The sequence below is a fragment of the Apteryx mantelli genome, chromosome 1 (assembly GCF_036417845.1).
Source record: "Apteryx mantelli isolate bAptMan1 chromosome 1, bAptMan1.hap1, whole genome shotgun sequence".
Taxonomy (NCBI): Eukaryota; Metazoa; Chordata; class Aves; order Apterygiformes; family Apterygidae; genus Apteryx; species Apteryx mantelli.
This window is the reverse complement of record NC_089978.1, coordinates 67,854,997-67,872,961: the sequence shown is the minus strand read 5'-3', so window position 1 is coordinate 67,872,961 and position 17,965 is coordinate 67,854,997. Positions and strand designations below refer to the sequence as shown.

Sequence of the window (17,965 nt, the reverse complement as noted above, 5' to 3'; positions counted from 1 at the left end):
AGCTTCTCAAACTATTTCAAGAAGATTTCCAAGTATGACCAATTCATAAATAGCCATTTTAGAACTGCATGAAACTGAGAAAAATGTATCTAACATTGATATATTTGACCTCCCTTCCTCCTCTCAGCCAAGACAGACAAGTGTGCCAGCCCAAGAGCAGAAAAAGAAGACAGAACTGTGCATTCCAGACAGCTTGTTGCAGCCAGTGAAACAAAGCCCTTAAACACACCAAGGATAGGAGAAACACATTGGTGGTGATATTAAAAAAAAAAAAAAAAGAGGCTTTTTGCACAAAATTAGAATCAAAGTATTTTTTCCAATTCCCAAAACAATATCTTCATTAAACACATCTTAGCACAATTCAAGCAATATTATTACTTGAGATTATTATCCAATATGTCCTCTCCTCCACATATTTTTAGTATTACAATATTTTATTACAAATGACAGTTGCCTTTGATTTTTCACCCAAAATGTTCAGTACCTTATTTTCTCAGTTAAACTACAAATACAGGACCATACACTCACCAAACAAATTTACAAAGAAAATAAAAAAGGGAATTATATAGAGGAAATAAGAATGAACATCTAGGTACAGGATTTCAATGACTATTTCAGAAAACGTACTTGAAATACCTGTTGTTTCAGCAGAATAAAATTAGACAGATTTTAAGGAGTAGTTTCATCATTCAATACTGAACAATAAGAGAGATTGTGTCAGAATTCAAATATGCTCCCATATTTTATAGGCAAGAATTTAAATTTTAAATCTAACTTAAAATTAAGTAGACATCTATTGATTTATGGGATTTAACCAAAACCAATTCACCAGACACACCAGAGAGAGTCTAGAAGGAAATCAGCCTAGAAATAATTCAAATAGTTCGAAAACTTATTTTAAAAAACATTAGTAGCTCAATATATTTCTTCTGAGTGAATCAAATTAAAGAGATGGAATACCTGGAAAAATTATGCATTGGAGTAGAAAGTGACAGCAACCCAGACAGAGGATTTTGGTTAAGTATATATAATCTTGTAAATGTAAATCTAATCAAAGTGGATTTTGAACATTTCTCCAAAAACCTGCAGTTTTAAAATAGTTCAAGTCACAAAAAAATGCAATAATCATTGACAGGTATCACAACCATCAGACAGGAAAATACCTGAGTACTGGAGGGTCCAACTGCACGTCTTGGAACTTTGATGTCAAAACCACTTTTGGGGTCTTTTTCTCCCCTTAAAGCTGGGTCATTGAATGGTTCATGACCCGCTTCCCAGTCACAGACTGTCTTTCTGATGGCCTGCAAAACACTGAACACAATCCACACTACTTAGTGCTCATCCTCATCCAAGCGTATTGATAAGAGTATTTTTTTTAAGCATTCTTCCACAAGAGCAGAAACTTCGCATCAGCATGCTGAGCTCAGGGTAACTCAGAGAAACCACAAACTATTTCACCAGCAGCTTCTAAAATGCTACATCCATATAACAATAATGATCACTCTACACTATTTCAGCTAAAGGACAGTCCGGAGTCCTTCTCCTTCATCAGCAAGAAGCTGATCTCTGGGACTGGTTCATCAAAGGCAAAATTTACTTGTCAAGAATTCACCCTCTGGGATCCTTAGCAAGTGCATCAGGTTGTTTTTTACTCCTAAACCTCAAAAAGCAGATTATTTAATCAAACTAGGAAGAGATGATTTGAGATTGAAATGAAAAATAACAGCAGAATTTCTTAACAGCTGGAATTTATAACAACATCATACTTCTAACTCCAAGTACTGAACTGAACTTCAGATACTCGTCAAAACCACAGCCAATCACATCCTGTGGTGTGTTGAATGATTCCTATGGTGTGCTGAATGATCAAGCAATGTCTTGTACCAAATCCAAACAGATATGAAAGCAGTTTTTCCCTATTTCATGAAACTACCTCTTCCATACCCACAAGACTCCAGACTGCAATCAATCTGCATAAAAAACTAACTGGGACAACAGTAAAAAGACTCTCCTTGCAAACTTAATAGTTTGGAACAATTTGTTTATCTTTAGTTTATGATGGCTTTTTTGCAACAAAGAATTTAGCAATAGCCTAACAGTCAAGGACCTTTAACTCTAAGAGCCTTGCTGTGAAACATGGGATTAAACTAATGCTAAGCATGTCAAAATTAAAAGCAAACAGTTGGGAACACAAAAATAAGGCCAAGAATGACACCAGCCAGGGTGGGTAGGCCAAGCACTTGGAAGAAAAGTAGAAGGCCGATGAGCCAAAAGCAGCAGAAGCTGAGAAACAAGGCAGGATGCCCAGAGGACAGAGATAAGATTATGGGATGGAATGCAAACATGGGAAACGCAAGGAGAGGAAACACTGGAATCATAAGAGGTGGACGATACCACCTTTCTTTAAAATAAAAATACTACTCTTCCTTTATATATTACAGTACTTATCTTTTCTTAAAATAAAAATAAATAACGGGCAACACAAAAGTTCCTGGGGAATATGCTATGAGGCTCAGGACTACCCGCATTCTCTTACAGCAACCATCCTGGCAGTCATTCATTTTTGACTCCGGGCTTTAGACTTTTTAGATTTCCAACACATATTCAAGAAAGACTCCAAGTACCAGACAGACTAGTGATGGAGGATGGACTGAAGAGGCAAAATTTAATAAATTTACAATACTGCACCAAGCTTAGTAAGATTTGGGGCACAGAATATAGGAGAAGATGAAAACAAGAACATTACCTCTGAATGACATTTTTCTTCTTTTTAATGGCTTGTCTTAACGGCTCTCTAAGTGTGACTTGGGCAAAGTCCTGAAGAGCTGCATAAATGGTATGGCGAATGGCATGATTGAAGACACTTTCCATCCTTCCCATCAGCACCTGAAGACCTTTGATCATGGCAATCACCTGGAAAAAAAGCATGTGTTTGTATAGTTGTTCAAAAGCCTCTACCTAAATACAGAAAATGAGAAAAAGGGACTTTAACAAGTTCAAAAAGATAAAGGATAAAGTCAGTCTAATGAGGCTAGTTTTCTTGTGCCCCTTCTATATTGAATAGAGGAAAACATGCTCTAAGTCAATACAGCACTTGCTACCTTTTTCCACTGAGTACAGAAAACGATTACAGAGAATATTCTCTATTATATAGAATTAGCATTTAGAAAATCCCTGTAAGAAAAGATTTATCCTACCTCAACCAAAGCAAATTTCTCCTCACTAGTATAATTGTATCTTGTTGCTCTTTCATACTCTTCTGCATTGTCAGGACAATCTTTATTAGAATATTTGTCAGTTGGGTGTACCAGCTTCCACGAATACTGCAGTTCATACAGCAAAACGGGGGAAAAAAAAAGAATGAGAAACACAAAAACACTCACATAGTATACCTTTTGAACACAAGTAACATTCTTATAAAAAATTCCAACATTGTCAAGAATATCTGAAAAATAAGATCCAAGAGTATTCTCAAAAAGTTATGAAATTACTGTCTAATATAAACGCCAGGCTCAATAATTTGCCTAACAAATCTTCTTGAAAGATAGATACCCTGTATTAGCTCAAAAACTGTAATTCACACTAAGTAATGCACTTCAGGATATCTTTTATTGAGCTAATGCTGGTGTGGGCAAAAGTCTCTTCTCCACTTCAGCCATGGGAAACAGAGAAACCTCAGAGCACAACAAAAACAATCCATCACACCTTCGTAGAAAAAGAGGAGCTTCCCTGTTGTCCGAACGTGTTCTATTCACATTTAGAATTCAAATGACAATTGGAAAACTACATAGGTTTTTTAATGTTTACTAGGCTTAAAAGAAGTGGAAATGCCTGTGTTATCTGTGACAATAGTAGCTGCACAGTATATGTTTCTCTTTTAAACAGTGCATTTTCAGTTACTGCAAAAACAGCTCAAGATGTTCCTAAGTAGTGTTAGATCAATCTAATATCCACTGAAGTATATCTGGTGAAAAATTCTAGTCACATTCAAAAACAATTTTCTCAAAATTTTAGTTCAACAAATATTAGACACTGGTTGATATCCTTGTGTACGTGCTAGATTACACAGCAATATAAATTTGCCTATTACATTGGATTAATATGGTACAAATTTACCTAAGACTCTGCATGGCAATGAACATTACACCTTGCAATCTAAGTGGACAAAGAGGATACTGGGGAAATTATTAAACAAAGATGCAGTTTTGGGGGGAGATTAAGTTCACAGGGTTAAGTTAGACACAAAACGTTCAACAAAACCTTTTGTCTGAACATCATGCTCATGTAATAAGGCTCATGGATACTGAGTGAATAGGGAAGAACAGTAAAGAAGTGGGATAGTCCAGGTCAGAATAAATTCTCAGTGGGAGGGCAGGGAAAAGTACTTGAAAAGTACTTAACACATTTAAACAAATCAGAGACAAAGAAGAGCAGAGATATAAAATGAGTATCAATAATAGGTTCTAGCAAAAAAAAAAAAAAAAAAAAAAAAAAGGCAGGTGTCCTCAAAGAAAGTCTGTTTTGGAACTGAGAGGAACTGTATCTTGCTATAGAGATGCACTAAACTAGAACATTGTCACTGAAGAGAGTCTGAATACAGTAATTTGTAAAGGGAGAAATAAGAGGAGCGAGACTGGGGATTGCAGAGGCCAGAAATAGACGGCAGCAACCTCTCTTAAGAAGCAGAAAAGGAGAACAGGATTTTCACCATAAAATACACTGTTGATCGAAACAGGAAAAACTGTGACTCATCTACTAGCTTTTAAAAGAGGCAGCTAAAAACACAGAACAGAAAGAAAACTAGGTCTCTACCTAACCATGCCCTCTGTGACCATAGGGATTCATGCACTGCAAATGGCTTGGGGCTCCCTCAGATGCCAGAGGCAAAGGAGGGGCAAATCTGGCTTCTTCACTCATACAACATGTGATCTGTCTTGACCTCTTCTAGATCATGTTTTGGTGCAGGTATGAAATGCTGCACTTATCTAAGTGTCTGCAACATAAAAAGAACTCCTGCATCATCTTTTTCAGTTTAAGTCTTAAGCAGTTTCATATTGAAAAAAAAAGTTAGGCACTTTTCTAACTGTCTCCTGTTTTTAAAATAGACTACTAAAATTAAAATAAACAGAAACGACTCAGAAAGATTCTTTATTTCCTCTCCCTCATCCCTGCTCTGTTTTTGTTTTGCCATATTTAATTTCCTTATGACTAGTCTAATCTCAAGCCGATGAGAGACTTTCCATCCATTTTTGTGGGCTTTGGTTAAGATCTTATGTGCTTCAACTTACTAAGCAAAGATGTCTAATAATAACAGGCAAATGGCTATGTTATCATCTCCTGTCTGACTGTGTGTTCATATGTGTGTTTCTAACAGAACATAATTTAAAACAACCTTTTAGGGGAAAATAAATTAAGTCCTATATCTACAAAATGAATGGTTCAAGAGCTCAAGAGCAGAATAAAAATATCTGGTCAAGGTTCACAGAAGATCACCTATCCATTAAATATAACAGGTTGAATATACAGCATGAGGTCATGCATTTTATTGTGTCTTCAAAATCGCAATACTATTCCTAGCACTTCAGAATTCACTCAGTCAGTTCCTCTGAGAATATGGGTTGGAGCAGTGAGAGAAGTGAAGGAAGAGGGAAATTAAGCGAACAAAACACAACACTTTTTTTTTTCCCTCTCTCCTTTAAAGCAAAGCCTGCCCAAGCTCACCAGTCAGTTTCTTTTTCATCTGGTTTTATTCCCCAGAAAACATACCACTTCCATGACATGCGCACTCCACTGAGACAGAAGCTGCAGGCCTTGAAGGGAGAGATCAAAGAGCTTCCGATACTCTGCATCTGTTTTTTGAGCTTCCTGACGACCAGACCCAGTCACCACCTAGGATGTTATTAAACAAACAAAAACATCAGAACACGCTGTGTGTCCTGCATCTATAGCCAAACTTCTACATAGATTTCTTTCAAGTATTGAAACAGCATCATATATCAATACTCACCTACAATACATTAGTATCAACTTTTTCTTCTAGAAATTTATATAGTTAAAATTTCACAGATTTTGGTCAAGAGATCAAAACCACCAGTATCCCTGATTGACAAAATATTATTGCAGTCTAAATCAAGACACCATTTATATACTATATGTATTACTTATATATGCGTGTGTGTGTGTGTGTGTGTGTGTGTGTGTGTGTGTGCACATGCATATACACACACATTTTAATTTTCTTAACTGATCTCTTAACACTTAAGTTTCATTTAAAGTGTTACGAGCACACATTTGGACAACCTATTACAAAAGGGTCATGCCAGAAGCTCTGGGATATATAAGTAGAGGAATATTGCAATTTGTATGATGTACTAAAGATTAACATTTTAAATTGAAATAGTGCGAAAATCATGCAGAGACTGGGTCCCAACTTTGCAGTCAGCTTTTCTTGATTCAGGTGATCAAGCTTTGCTGTTTACCTGCTCTTCAGATATTTAACAACAACAGCTGCTTATCAGTCAAGCACAATATGCAGAAATAGCTCTAATCCCACGCACCTCACTGTTGCTGTAACGAGCCAGTTCTGAAATGAAACGCATATGGTCCTCTCTGATTTGGATCATCTGCTCACATATATTATATTGGGGACTGCTGCTGGAAGATGTGCATGTCCATCTGTTTCAGAAGATGGAAAAAAAAAACCCCACACCTAAGTGAGTTTAGGCAATAAACAGCACAACTGATACTGCAAAACAAGAACCACAATGTTTAATTTTTTTTTTAAATCCTCCTTCTCCTCCATTTGAGGCCTTTCCTCTCCCCAAACCTCTACCTCTGTACCTGCACAAGGAAAATTAATGATGCATTGCCTTTCTGCAAAGCCTTTTTATTTTTTTTTTAGACTGCTGCTATTCAATATAAACCACCATCTCCCTTTAGGAGCATATATGTAAGGACAGAACACAGAAGTAGTGAAAGGCAGGGTAGCAGGATATGTATAGGCCATAAGACACATTTACCTTCAGATTCTTCTTTACTCATGTTTAACTATAAATAACCTATAGTATGCTCCCAAGTATAAAATGGTATTATTAAATACTATTTACATGTTATCAGGAGGGACACAAAAGACATGCTACTAAGAGTATCATGTTAAACAGCCTTATGCTTTTAGTAGCTCAGTAGGCCCACTGCTGCTGTTTTTCTCTTAGCAATTACATGCAGGTTATATATTTTTTTTTTTGCAGGAATTAAAATGCAAAGCACTATATTCTAAATTTATGTAACTGCATGGATGGAAGGTCTCAAAGGAGCACAGAAACATTCACTAAAACAAAGCAATAACCATAAACCATGGAACTATTTATGTAAAGACTGACTGCATTTTCCAGCCATTTTGTTGTGTTGCACACCTACCAGAAAAAAAAAAAAAAAAGAGGGAGACAAGCTAAGTTGCTGCTCCATAATACAATATATACATGCCTATTTTCCCATGCACTAGTGCTCACCTTGCTTAGTATAATCCTTCATTTCTTTTAAAGAAAGTTTCATATTTAAAGGAAAAAATAAAAATTAAAATTAGTGTAAGATAAAATTCATTTCCTCCAACACAGGTGATAAGAAATGCCACAGACACAAGAATAAGCTCAGTAGCATAGAAAGGTCTTTTAATAAGTTGTCCCTTTAGTTGTATCTATTATGTGAAGTACATTAACAGTGAAATGTACTTAAATACCTGCACCAGTAAGTAGACCAATGTGATAATCCTGTTAGAAGCAGGTCCACACACTATAGGTGGTTTATGAAAATATATCCCAAAGGTCTGACTTTCCCCTTCCCAGATCCTGACAGTATCTCTTTGATTCCTTCCCCCCCCTTACCTGGATTTATTTTCCTCATAGTGGGCACTGGTCTTAATGTATCTCGCAAGCTCAATCTGCATGTCACCAAACAGTGGGACGACCTGCAGCTGCTGTACACAGGGAATAAAGCAGGTTAGATATGTTATTAGGTACAAATCTTTGCGAAAGTAAACCCTTAATTTACTCATATGAAAGTTCGCAATGATTTGCATTTTATTTAGTAATATAAAACTGTTTGTATATTTAAAATGCAAGGGGAATTACCTTTAAAATTACATATTAAAACATGCCTCTCTTAACCAACCTTAAAGAACTTGTCTATCTTGGCTAAATTTATCCTCTTTTTTGCATCCAGCTTATAGATGTTACTGACACTTCCATCCATCAGGTACAATCCGAAGCCCATAACCTAGAAAAGAAGGAAAACAAACCTCTGTGAAACAAACTCAGAGGTTAAAAAAACTGCTTCAATGAGACTGTTCTTTATGTCATTAAAAAAAAAGTAACAGTTTAAAAACAATACTGAAACGCCTACTCCCCTTCAAACAGAAGGTAATTTCAAACTTCCTACTCAGAAAAAACATAACTTCTTTCAAATATATACATTTTTGTAGTGCTGCTCATTGTAAGTACATTACTAGTATAAGTATGTTAATAAGTAACATTAGCCTAAGTTACCCTTAAAAGAACGCTACTTATTTGTATAAAGGTCTAGTTTACAAAAAATAAATCCCACTGAAACTAGGATCTAGCTATTTTTAGACGGTTCTTTACACCTCCATTTTAATAAAATACTGTATGTACAAACTGATCTGTAGTAGCAGTTTAGGTCTAACATCTCTGAACTGTTATTTTTTCTGGCTCTCAGAGTACCTCTGAATTATACACACAAAAACTCAGAAGCATTCAAAAAAAATCTCATTACATTTTTTTCAAGTTATTCATTAACATAAAGCTATAATTCAGTATTTACAATAGCAAGAGCTGAGCACTGGCAACTTAATCTGTTCTAAGCACACATTTCCTGAACAAAAGGTCTAAATATGAAAGACGCTGGACACTCCTACAGGCAGGCTGCTAATGTTCTAGAGTTCATGTATTGTTTCCATATACTTCAGTTTGATCATCATAAACATAGTTCTTTAGAAGTTAAATACTAAAGTGCTTCAAAATATTTGTCATAAAACAAATTTTCAATTTTTAATCTATGCATTTTCTTCCATTACAAAAGAATACAGTTGATAACATCAACTGCACTTCATATTCCCCAGTACCCTCTTACTACATTCATTCCAGCTAAATTTATCCACTTATTAACCATCATCATAAACTATTTGGTCCCTGAAAACTTTGACACACATCCCTACCTCCAAAAGCCTTTATATAAACTTGCCACATATCTAAAATAAAATGCAGCAGTTCCTTTTTGTTGCTATTTCATAGAAACATGATTCCGTAGAAGTAGTTTCCTAACAAGGCTGCAGTTCAATTGGGTCAGCTTCAGTTTATGAAAAATAAAAACAGATTAGAAACTTTCTGAAAAGATTTAGCATGTAATATAATGAAAGAAAAAATGACAACTGAGAGAAAAAAAAAAATCACAAAATCCAGTACAAGAATAGTGATCATTTGAGCTATTTGGTAATCTGGTTCTGGGAAAAAAAACAAACACAACAGGAATTCAAACATCTGTGTCCTGCCTCAACCATTCCTTTAATTTTGTAGTAAAAAGAAACATACTTTTAGAAGCATGTGTTTCTCACTGGGTGTGAGATACATTTTGTTTTCATAGTAGTCCACACACAAATTCACAATGTCTGCAAGCAGCTCCTCATAGCCAACAATCACTTCCAACTGCTGCTGTAGAGACTGAAGGAAAAAAAAAAAAAAAAGACATTAGTCAATTCATTACACCCCAAGGGGGGGTGTCAACATTTACTAGGGAACTTAAGGGGTTTTCTTTTAATACTTTTTCCAAAGTATTAGGTATTTTGCAAAAAGATAACTAAGCTTACCTGAGTTATCTTGTTGTGGTTAGCAAGGAACATGGAAAGATTCTGGGATTCTTGAATGGATTGAGGATCAGCCATTTTACGTAGGAACTGAGCAGCTCTTTGAAAACAGAAGAGAAAGAGTATTCCCTTTCAGCAGGACTGCTGCTCAACAGAAACACACCTGCTACTAGATTCCAGTTCTGGTATAGTTCCAGTCAGGGTATGAATTGTCAGCAGGTCTTTAACAGTCAATACACTGGTGTATCATTCATTGCTTATACCAGATAGTCAACAGGGCATCTACCATCTCCAAACTTCTGGATCAAGCAGAAGGAGAACTTAACAGACATGGACAATATTTTTTGACACAGCTTTACAAAAATGGGTTATCCAAACACAGGCTATGAATTCTACAAAACTGTGTCAAGAGCTGATTTGGTAAAACATCAAGGGAAAGCTTTAGAAGAATTTTGGCCACCATGCCTGAAAAGAAAGGTAAATTCACTAATAAGAAAGCTATGAACTTAAATTATCCCTGAATTGACTTTTAATCCCAAATCCCCCATTGTACTCTAGTTGAAAATACACAATCCAATCCAAACAAAATTCCCCTCAGGTAGATTTCTCAACTGAGGCAGGTGACAATGGCTCTGTAGACCCAAGCCATCTAACAACTCAAGAAAAGTCAGCCTTCCAGAAAACAGTTTGTCCCCTCAAATTACACCTCCAAAGGGGGAAAAAACAAACAAACAGGCAAACCAAGCAAGTTTAAGTGGTTTTCAGGCACAACAACTACAGAAGGCAATAATCTGCAGAGGTAAAAATAAAATCTTACGTCATGGAAGCAGCATAGATAAAATTGGCTAGTCATTGCCTGAATGATTATCTTTATGAATGACCTGGCACACACTTCTCTGAAAGACCACAGATGCTAGAGCTGGCATAAAGATGCTCTTCCCCTTCTGCACCGACCGCTGACACCATCTGGTAGTGCTGGCACGAAGCCCAGCCATTGACATTCCTCCCTTCGTCCCTCCTTGCTACACCTGCAGTCCCAACGACCTTTAACAGCAATGCTGAAATACCTTAAGAACTGTAACAAGTCTCAGCTGCACATACCAAATCTGAATGCTCAAAATAGCAGCAGCACAAGTGAGCAGTTTTCTTTCAAAGTTAAAAAGAAAAGCCTTATTGAGCAATGTATATTCATTATGTTTAGTGCACACCAACATAGAGGAATTTGATAGTTTTGCATTAAAAGACCTAAGAACCTTTTGTTGTTGGAAGAACAGCATAAAGAAAACAGATTTACTCAATCAGTTAACTGCAGTCGGTGCATCTATAGATTCAAGATTATCTGCTCGACACTTAAAGAGACTTCTTTTGAAGAAAGAGCTGCCATAAAAAGAGCAACCGCTGCCATCTTGTGGGAGACTTGTACTCCAGCAGCAGTAAATGTAATTCAGTTTTTCATTACAGCTTACCGCTTGTAGGCAGAATGGTCATTCTTCACACTGCACTTCATATTCTTCAGCTCATCCAATACTGCAAACATGTTGATGAATTTGCCCAGTGTGATCAGATAAGCCTCTGATACAAAGTCCTTTCTCCTCTCCGCATGGCACAAGCGTCTTACCTCACCACAAAATCGTTCAATTGCATTTCTCTAATAGAAAAAATAGAAGAAATGGGGCGTAAAAGCCGTGTTTCCATGTAAAAATTTCATCATACAATTTAGACTTTGACACCTATGTGTTCTCCCCTCTAGGCAGGCTCTTTCACTTTACAACAGATCTTTCCAGCGGCAACTATGTGGTCCAATGAAAAGCACCACCAGAAAAGTTTTTTAAGCTTTTGAACATGCAAGGCTAATGAGGCATCAGTCCAGGCTTTCCAGCTCCACTCCTGCGCACTCATGGTGTGCTTCAAGTGACAGCCCTGATCTCTACCACAGAACTTGCCTGGAACGATGGGCAAGATACTTCTTTGCAAACTGAAGTCATGAAAATTGAAAATCCCTCTGAAACAAATGATTTCATATTCTTTAGTGAGGAAAAACATATGCATTAAAAGGCAAATCATTGGCACATTCTCTTAAAAAACAAAACAAAACCCAGAACACTGATTAGCAGCAGTACATGCTAACTTGCACAAAGATCTTGGCACATGTTCACGTGCGTATGAAGAGCAGAAATTTCTAATATAAATGGGAATTTCTTCTGAGGTTTTTACAACATTTTAATCTCCTTCAATGAAAGGAGACTGTTTGCAGTCAGTAAGATCCACCAGTTTTGGAAGATGACAGGAAATGCTACACTTCCTTCAGTCTCCCCTTCCTATGGACTCTGGGGGCTTGTGCATTGTAGCAGCCGTGGCTGCCTCCGAATAATGCCTGGAAGCATCCTTACTCTATTAAATAAGATGGCAAGCTGCCAGCACGGGACGAGAAGGCAACACAGGCTGCTGTTCTCCAGTGTCCAGTTAGCTTGGGTGCCTGGCAGGGCAGAGTAACTGGGTTAGCTTGCCTCAGTTATGAATTTCTGCAACAAAGTCACATCTGGTGATAGGATATCCAAACTTGTGGCTCCCCCATCCCCCAGCAAGTGGTTTCTGTGCTGAGATGTTCTTAGGTATACATGTGTAATGTATTATGTTTCTATTTCCTTTCTTCCTAAAGTGCCAGAGCTCTCCCTGTGCACTATGTGAGGACCATAAGCAACTACCTTGCATTGTAGGCTGGGAGTCTTAACGGATGTAACCTGAAGTTTTTAAGGTACACATTAGAAATTCCGCCCTTCTGTGAGACAGGTTTTTTTTTTTCCAAAGCTTAATAACCAGGTTCAGTAACTGAGCACACAATACCAAGCATATAAAATAGTAATACAAATATACATGCCTACTGACAAAGTTTTGTTTCCACCCCTCTTACCTGAAAATACATAAAATTCATCAGTTTGGTGACTTCCGGCTCCAGAACTTCCACAGTTTTCTCATAAATTTCTACTCTGTTAGGCTGCTCATTACACTTGACCTGAGGACAATTAAAGACATCATTATACTCAGAACTCTCCCTGATAAAGCCTGAGAAACTAAAATCCCAAATGACAACTTAAGAAAATGTATTATAGTGGTAAAGATAAAAATCTAAGGCATAAATTGCTGTTTTCAATAACTTTAGTCTAGTTCTCCAAGAATAACTGTGTTAAAAAAAAAAAGAAAAGAAAAAATTCTAAGATTTTTCTCTGTATTACCTATAATTCAGTTTTCAAAGACCTCTCTACAGTAAGAATAATATTCTTTCCACATTATTAAGCAACCTGCTCAAAGTCATGTACTAAAACAGGGGCAGAGGTAGAAATTAAAACAGATTACCTGATTTCCACTCCAAATATTTAAATCACAGGATAAGCCTTCCTTTTATTTCAGTACAAAAATAGTTACACTACAAACTCCTTAAAAAGCAGGCAGATGTCAACTCACGGTAACAATTTTGTTCAGTTTCCTGATGCATCGTAACATTCCCCACCACCACCCTTGTATAATCATTCCCAGTCACCTGAGGCTGCCTATGGACTTGTCACCTATTTGCAAGAATGTATTTTCATATATAAATCAAGAAAACACTGGATAGCTCTGACATTTAGAAAACACCAGTCTATGATGTCTAGAAACCTGAAGTTCTTCCTGAAGGTTAATTATTACATATCATGTCACTTGTTAAACCTGTTTTGAATTTAAGTATTAAGTTTTTGTTTGTATTATTTTTTCTTTTTTGCATTCTGTTGATGAAATGAAGGATTTTGATCTCAAATATATACTACGATCAAAGACCTTCCTTCCAGAGCAAATTGCCCCTATATTTCCTCTTGAACCAATCAGTTAGAAAAACAGAAAAACCCATGAAGTATTTCTGTAGTTACCTTACCAAAAACAAAAAAAGCCAAAAAAAACAAAAAAACACTCAGCTCTCAAGTGCTGAAAGACACTATTCCATGGCATGCCCAACTTGCCAATTCAGGAGTCAAAGCAGACTAAATTTCAGGGTTCATTAATAAAGCTGTATTCATGCAATCCCAGACAAAAAAAAAAGTTCATATGTTACGTAACAGTTTAATTTTGCTCCTTTACCTGAGGAATGGCTCTTGAGCAGCTTCTCCATGTGTATAACATGACAGCATATTCCTGACCCTCTTCTAACATTTCATTCTGTAAGAAAGACACTCAACATAACTAGGCATTGTAACACAAAAGAAGGATTAAATCCGCTGCCTTCCATCATTCCAAATCCTTGTCCAAACAATTCTATTTCTCTTAGTGGAACTGAATGATGTATCATACTACATGTATGTAAAATAATATTACCATAGTACACGGGCACATTCAGCATATTATTTATATCAAATATCCGTGCTTCTAAAAGAAACATAACATTTGAGCTGATCAATTACTGAAACACAGACTGACTGTAATCCAGCAGCTAAAAAATCCATCTATTCTCAGTCATGTGTTCTAGCATCCAATCTAATTCTGAGAGAATTCATATCACCATCTTCATGCCACTTAATCCAATGAGCACTTACCAGAGCACTAATCAACAACTCCAGCAATTACACCTACCTAATGACAAAAATCACTATCTGCCTCGAGTGAATCGTCTTTTGTTTCATTCTTTCCATTCCAAATATAAGACACCAGGATCTATAAATAAAACTGCTCATCTGGAAAAAGATTAGATGCTCTATGGTTTGGAGGGGTTGTTTTTTAAAAAAAAACTGGGGACACAGGTGGATTGTTCAGGAAATGAAGAGTCAGCACACACACTGCAACATCGTCTTTTACTTGCCAAGGAAGAAGACGAACAACATACCAACACCAAAAAACAGATTACAAGCCACCAGATAATTTTAACAATAGACTGGTGTACATTCACACAATTTGTGAGTGGCATCTAATCAAGCATTTAACCTATCTGTTCTACAGTTTGTGTACTGGTTTCTAGAATTACAACCTCTATTACTCCTCCAAGATGCCATGAAACAATCAAAAGCTCAGCGCATTTACAATCTGCAAGTTCTCCTCTACTCCAACACTGCAATAGTATCAGCAGAGATGGTGTTAATGGCATCAAGTCTCTATCTCATATTGTGGAACTGTTAAAAGACACAGAAGACCTTACACAAAAGCGTGCCAATAACCCACTAACACACAGTCAGCAGTGAGAAAGCCAAGAGAAACCCTTCAACACCACAAAACTGACAGAGAAGCAGTCGAAATTTGGGAGGACAGAAAGTAATTCCTCCTTCAAGTTACAGCAACTAGCTGTGAGTACAGTTGTCAACCCAACTAATTCATCTCGGAATACTAGAAAAATACTTAATGAAAGAAAGAAACTTGAGCAACACTGGCTGATTAAGATCAGGAAGTCAGATAATTCTAAAATTGTCAAGAAATACAGTTAAGAGAAAAAAAAAAGCCACACACTTTTTCATCTCATTGCCTCCTGAAAGTGTTGCGGTCAACATAGTTTCTTTTTTTCTGTCACCAAGATTCTTATAATGAAGCGCACAAAGACACATTCCTCTCCTTTTATGCCAGTCAATAGAAAAGTAAGAATCTGAACATTTACTTACCATACTAGAATGAACTGTAGCTTGCTCAATATATCTTGCAATGCCGGTGACAAATGCATTTCTGTCTTCAAAGTTAGTGTTGAAGTTTGGCTGCAGAGAAAGCAAAATGTAGAATTAAATCCTTTGTAAGGAAAAGAAACTATATATACCGTAAACACCAACACTGGTTTGGGGGTTTTTTTGAAGAGCACATACTCTTTTTCCTAACAGCAATGGGAACTGCAAAAACTCTTTTCTACAATGACAACATACCTGGTAAAGCAAAGATGATGGTGGGGGTTCAATACATGGCTGCTGATCTGGCAGTGGTAATTCTTCCAAGAGATCCACATTGGACAAGGCATCCTCTAGTGTTACTTGAGCAGTCATTTTGCATCTGTGGTTAAAAAATACATATAGGTATGTATATATACATACATATATGCACACACACATCTAGTTTTATATATATAAATACACACACACACACACTCAAAACAAACATGTAATATGAAGAGCAGGGAACTATTTGCATTGTGAGAAATGCAGATTCCCCTCAACAAAGACATTTCTTAGAGACCACGATGGAAGGGGAACAAACTGAAACTTGGCTGGCTTTAGTATTCAAGCTTTAATAAAGATTTTTAGGACTAACATCCTCCTGCTTACTTTCAAGATTTGAGAAATGTTTCTCTTCCCCCACTGCTGTGTAGCTGAAGCACACCAAAAATAGAGGAAACTTAATGACACCTGATGCACAGTAAAAAAAAGGGGGGGGGAAGAGGGGGAAGATTGCTATGGAAGCTTTTCTGGTTAAACTAAAAAGAAAGTTATTCTGTGGTCTTCTTCTGTTACAATAAAGAGAGAAAAATCCTGTAACAAGCACAGTTATAAAACTTCCCTGTAAAATATGAGTTTTGTACTAACAACGTCTTCAAATCCTTCTCCAAAATTTCTTTGCAAATACCATTATCAGCCCGTCTATAGGAGCCCAACTACCATCTGGTTGTCAACAAGGTGCCAGAAGCTTCCAGTGTTTCATATAGTAGGTCATCCAGACCTGCTTTGAATAGTTAGTGGTATAGAGGCCCAAAAAGCCTCAAGGCCACGGCGAGCTCGGTACATTCCCCAACTGCTGTCATTGCGTGCAGTCTAGAACCAAGAACAGCAATGATAAAAAATTTTAGGAAGAAAACCTGGGGCAAAGAACAATGACTTGATTGGCCGCTTTTGTATAATGCTCTACTCATCCTAGCAGGCATAGTCAGAAATCCCTCATTCTTATCATAGCACCTCTAATCTATTGAGTATTTTTCTTTTTTTCTATAGGGCTTTATAAATTGCCAAAAGGTCACCACGTGAGTCAAAGAGCCAGGAACAGGCCCAGGATGCCCTGACTCACCGCTCTTCAGTGGCCCGGCTCAACCATCTCCTCGCTTGCGCCTACCTACTCATGGTTTCCGGGGGAGTTGCAAACAGAAACAGAGTTCAGCTGACAAAGAAAAACCAAAGCAAACAGAAGGAAAACTCTCAGAGTTGATTAGCTATCTGCTTTCAGAGACCAGCCTTGAGTCCTAAGCAAACATTGCAAAACCAAGGTTTCCATCCAGTATCATTCTGCCTACTTTACACACAACCGGGAACACATACTGTACGTGACAGTGGGCCCCAAGAGTTTGCACCAGCACTGGTCTGTGCCCAACTATTCCCCCAGGCCCTGAGAGGAGACATGAAAAGGTGGCACAAATAAGCATCCCCTTGATCGAAAGCTGCCAAGGCCCTACACCACCCCGCCCCAATCACTGGCAGATTACTTTTCTGGATGACTTTATCTGCGGATGCAGACTTTTCAGTGGGGCCAGAACAGAGATTTTAGGTTGAAGATGACAAGAAAACAAGGAAGGCATCAATCAGAGAGAAAAGATGAAAGTCAAAAGACCATGGGCTGGTGGCTAATGTCTCTCCCCCCATCAGCAGGATGGAAGGCGAAGAATAAAGAGACAGCAGGGTAATACTAACACACCACATATGAAGAGAGTTTACTAACAATTTCAAACAGCGACCACCAAAAAAATCCACAGGCCTGTTACTCCTTGAGACACCAGCTCAAACCTTGCTTCAGTTCCAGCATATGAGGTTTCATCAAAACAAAGACATAAATAGATAACACCCTTACTGCACTATTTGCAATCCCTGCTGAAAAATGATGAACTGGACTGACAAGAGGGCTCACTGGCAGAGCTGTTCTGAGAAGCTTGCCTAACACCTGCCTACACCTAGTTCAAGCTCTTTCACGAGAACCATATTTATGCCCAAATTAGAGACAAACAAAAACCAAAGCATCTTCCTTCAATAAATAAACAAGTGCCAAAAAATTCAATGTCTGGGCAAGATTCCTGTGAGTAGGTCAAACTCTAACAGTTTTAGCCTAAAGCAACTGGAAGGGAGTTCCTAAGAAGTCAGACTATTTCAAAGAAATATTTTAATTTTTGTTCTAAGT

At 37.3% G+C, this 17,965-nt stretch overlaps 1 protein-coding gene across 5 annotated transcripts in view; it reads right to left on the bottom strand.

Annotated features, from left to right (window-relative positions):
* The window catches only part of CYFIP1 (cytoplasmic FMR1 interacting protein 1), an 86,672-nt gene that overhangs the window by 47,586 nt on the left and 21,121 nt on the right, over positions 1-17,965 (bottom strand). For 4 of the 5 annotated variants that reach the window (XR_010883815.1, XM_067294131.1, XM_067294124.1 and 1 more), the window contains exons 2-15: positions 15,739-15,862; positions 15,487-15,576; positions 13,985-14,062; positions 12,786-12,887; positions 11,341-11,522; positions 9,878-9,974; positions 9,603-9,731; positions 8,167-8,271; positions 7,881-7,972; positions 6,558-6,675; positions 5,767-5,889; positions 3,198-3,323; positions 2,747-2,913; positions 1,164-1,311 (exon numbers count right to left, since the gene is read on the bottom strand). Coding sequence is in view for 4 of the 5 variants with exons in the window: in XM_067294131.1 (XP_067150232.1) it covers positions 1,164-1,311; positions 2,747-2,913; positions 3,198-3,323; positions 5,767-5,889; positions 6,558-6,675; positions 7,881-7,972; positions 8,167-8,271; positions 9,603-9,731; positions 9,878-9,974; positions 11,341-11,522; positions 12,786-12,887; positions 13,985-14,062; positions 15,487-15,576; positions 15,739-15,855 (1,674 nt within the window). In the remaining variant the exon portion in view is untranslated. The remainder of the gene's footprint in view (positions 1-1,163; positions 1,312-2,746; positions 2,914-3,197; positions 3,324-5,766; positions 5,890-6,557; positions 6,676-7,880; positions 7,973-8,166; positions 8,272-9,602; positions 9,732-9,877; positions 9,975-11,340; positions 11,523-12,785; positions 12,888-13,984; positions 14,063-15,486; positions 15,577-15,738; positions 15,863-17,965) is intronic. The other variant, XM_067294140.1, reaches the window with a different exon arrangement.